This window comes from Benincasa hispida, chromosome 5 (genome assembly GCF_027475165.1).
Source record: "Benincasa hispida cultivar pf3 chromosome 5, pf3_genome.v1.1, whole genome shotgun sequence".
Taxonomy (NCBI): Eukaryota; Viridiplantae; Streptophyta; class Magnoliopsida; order Cucurbitales; family Cucurbitaceae; genus Benincasa; species Benincasa hispida.
Window position 1 is genome coordinate 49781440 of NC_143482.1, and position 2742 is coordinate 49784181.

Genomic DNA, 2742 nt, shown 5'->3' on the forward strand with positions numbered 1-2742 from the left:
TCAAATTTCAGCCAACGTCCAGCCAATTGAATGCATATGCTTCTTTAAAATCTGCAAAATAGAATGCTCATTAAACTTAGTAAGATTAGCTTAAATACTAACAAGTAAAGTATTATTAGTTCTAAGAAAAGCATTTTTTAAATGGTTGGGGAGAGATTTTAATTCGATCGTTGGTGGCTCTTCTAGGGAATGAGGCGTAAGTTTCATTTGTCGCTCATCGAAACTTAGTGGCTCAACTCTTCTCATATTCTCACTCAATGCATGGATCTCACAAACCTGGTCCATCTCTTCTTCTTCAGGCAGTTCAATTGAGTCGATAGGTTGACATTCCTCTACATCATCTATGAACCTTAATGCATGCAACCCATTAAAGTTAACTTCCTGGTTATCTACATGCATGGTGAAATTCCCTTTATGCACATCTATCAAAACTTTTCCAGTAGCATGGAACGGCCATCCAAGAATGATTGTAACATCCCGATCAGTATCATAGTGTAAGATGATGAAGTCCGTTGGAAATATAAGTTTGTTAACTTTTACCAAGACATCTTCAACCTTTCCTTTAGGATACGTGAAAGATCTATCAGTAAGCTGAAGCATTACAATACTAGGTTGAGCTTCACCAATTCTGAGTTTCTTAAAGATGGAGAAGGGCATCAGGTTAATACTTGCTCCAAGATCGCACAATGCATGCTCTACATCTATTCTTCCAATTGAACAAGGAACAGTAAAATTGCCTGGATCTTTCCACTTTTTAGGAATGGTGTTATTGATCAATGCATTACACTCATGCATTAGCACTACTGCTTCCAACTCACTGATCTTTTTTCTCTTTGTTAAAACATCCTTCAAGAATTTTACATACTTTGGCATTTGTTCTAACATTTATATGAGGAGGATGTTGATATGCAATTTCTTAAGGACTTCCAAGAAGTACTTGAATTGTTTTTCATCATTCATTTGTAGGCATTAGGGGAATGGTGCACTCAATTCCACCACTGGTGCCTCTATGTTAGCTTGATTGGTTGTGAATGACTTACAGAGCCAGGTGCTCTTTCTTATTGTTCTCTTTCAAATGCCATTGTTTTTATTCTATTCTTAGATGTTGAAGGATGATCGTCTTTTCATGGTTTTATCTTCTTCTCAACTAAAGGTCTATCGCTTTCACAATGTCACTGCATGATATTGCTCCTTCCAATTGTTACTTCCTGGGGCTTCATTGTTACTAGGCAATACTCCATGTAGTCGATTCTTCAACCTGCTTGAAATTTCCGCCACTTGCATCTCCAAGTTCTGGATTAATGACACCTGTCTCTACATTAAGGCATAATTCTCAGTTATGTACTCCTTTAATTGATTCTCAAGCGGAGATGTTGAACTCGATGCATGGCCTCATGTATTAAAGGTCTGATGTTGAGGTTGTTGTTGCTGCTGGAATCCAGGTGGCGGCCACTGCCTAGGCTACTGATGTGTTCCAGGATGTTGTTGCTCTTGTTGGTGGCCTTCCTAGGAAATAATTGGATGGTTTATCCATCCAAAGTTGTATGTATTTGAGAATGGGTTGTTTTTAATGAAACAGAATGACTATGGGTTCTACAGATAGTTATTGTAGGAGTGTGGCTCACCACAACCCACATAGCTAGCCATGGGCTGCATGAATGCATCCAGCTGATGCACATTTTGAGTATGTGCTGCATTTCCCATTGATAGATTTTGCAACAATTTTGTTATCATAGCCACCTGTGCAGATAGAGTGTTCATTGCGTTAGAGTCAATCACGTTCACATTCTAAGAACGCCTTCAACAATATGTTCTGGAATCATAAGTATCATCAACCAACTCCATGTTGTGCTTGGCAATACGGTCTAAAATTTCTTTAGCTTCATTGTATGATTTGTCCATTATGCCGCCAACTGCAGCTACATCTACTGCCATTTGGAAGTTCTATTCAACCCCCTATAGAAAGTCTCCATCTGAAAAGTCAAAGGTAATCCGTGGTTAGGACAATTCTTGACAAGTCCTTTGAATCTTTCCCATGTTGAGCTCAATGTCTCAAACTATCATTGTTCAAAGTTCATGTTCTCTCGACCCCTCCTTGTGTTGACTGTGGGAGGGAAGTATTTTTGCATGAACTTTTCCACCAACTTGTCCCATGTTGTTATCTCACCAGGGTTTGGAAAACTCGCCCACTATTTGGCATCATCACAAAGGGAGTACGGGAATAAGAACATCTGATAACTTTTGGTGTGATTCTAGGAATAAAAAATGAGTTACATGTTTCCAAGAAGCATTTCATATGGGCATGGGGATCCTCGCCACATGCACCTCCGAATTGTCTTGTTGTTTGCAACATTTGGAGCATTCTGATTTCATTTCAAATCATGTCCCATCAAGTGTACTCTCACATTGAACGCGTGCTCTTGTTTGCCATCAGGATTGGATTCAGGACAACAATTTCTAATTGCTGAGCTAAGTTCTAGTTCATCTAGTTGTCCGCCATCTATTGATATTGTGGTTGTTGTTGTCGCCTTAACATTGAATAACGATTAGATCGATTTCTTCATCTAAAGGTTCTTTCAACCTCGAGGTCGTATACATGTTCAAGAGTACCCTCCCTACTCATAAAATGTTTACAAGTTTAAGCTTGACTTGTAATAATTCTTTAGCTGAAAGTTTTCAACAAAAGAAACAAAAATGAAAATCTTGTTAGCTTTATTGCTAAAATCCCCAATAGCGACACCA

At 38.7% G+C, this 2742-nt stretch overlaps 1 protein-coding gene across 1 annotated transcript; it reads right to left on the minus strand.

The window, feature by feature from the left end:
• On the minus strand, positions 1 to 873 carry LOC150036208 (uncharacterized). Its single transcript, XM_090313593.1, has 2 exons — positions 277 to 873; positions 1 to 51 (listed from the first exon to the last, which is right to left on the minus strand). Exons 1-2 carry the CDS (start codon positions 871 to 873, stop codon positions 1 to 3), a joined length of 648 nt encoding a protein of 215 aa, XP_090169719.1.
• Positions 874 to 2742: the final 1869 nt, after the last annotated feature.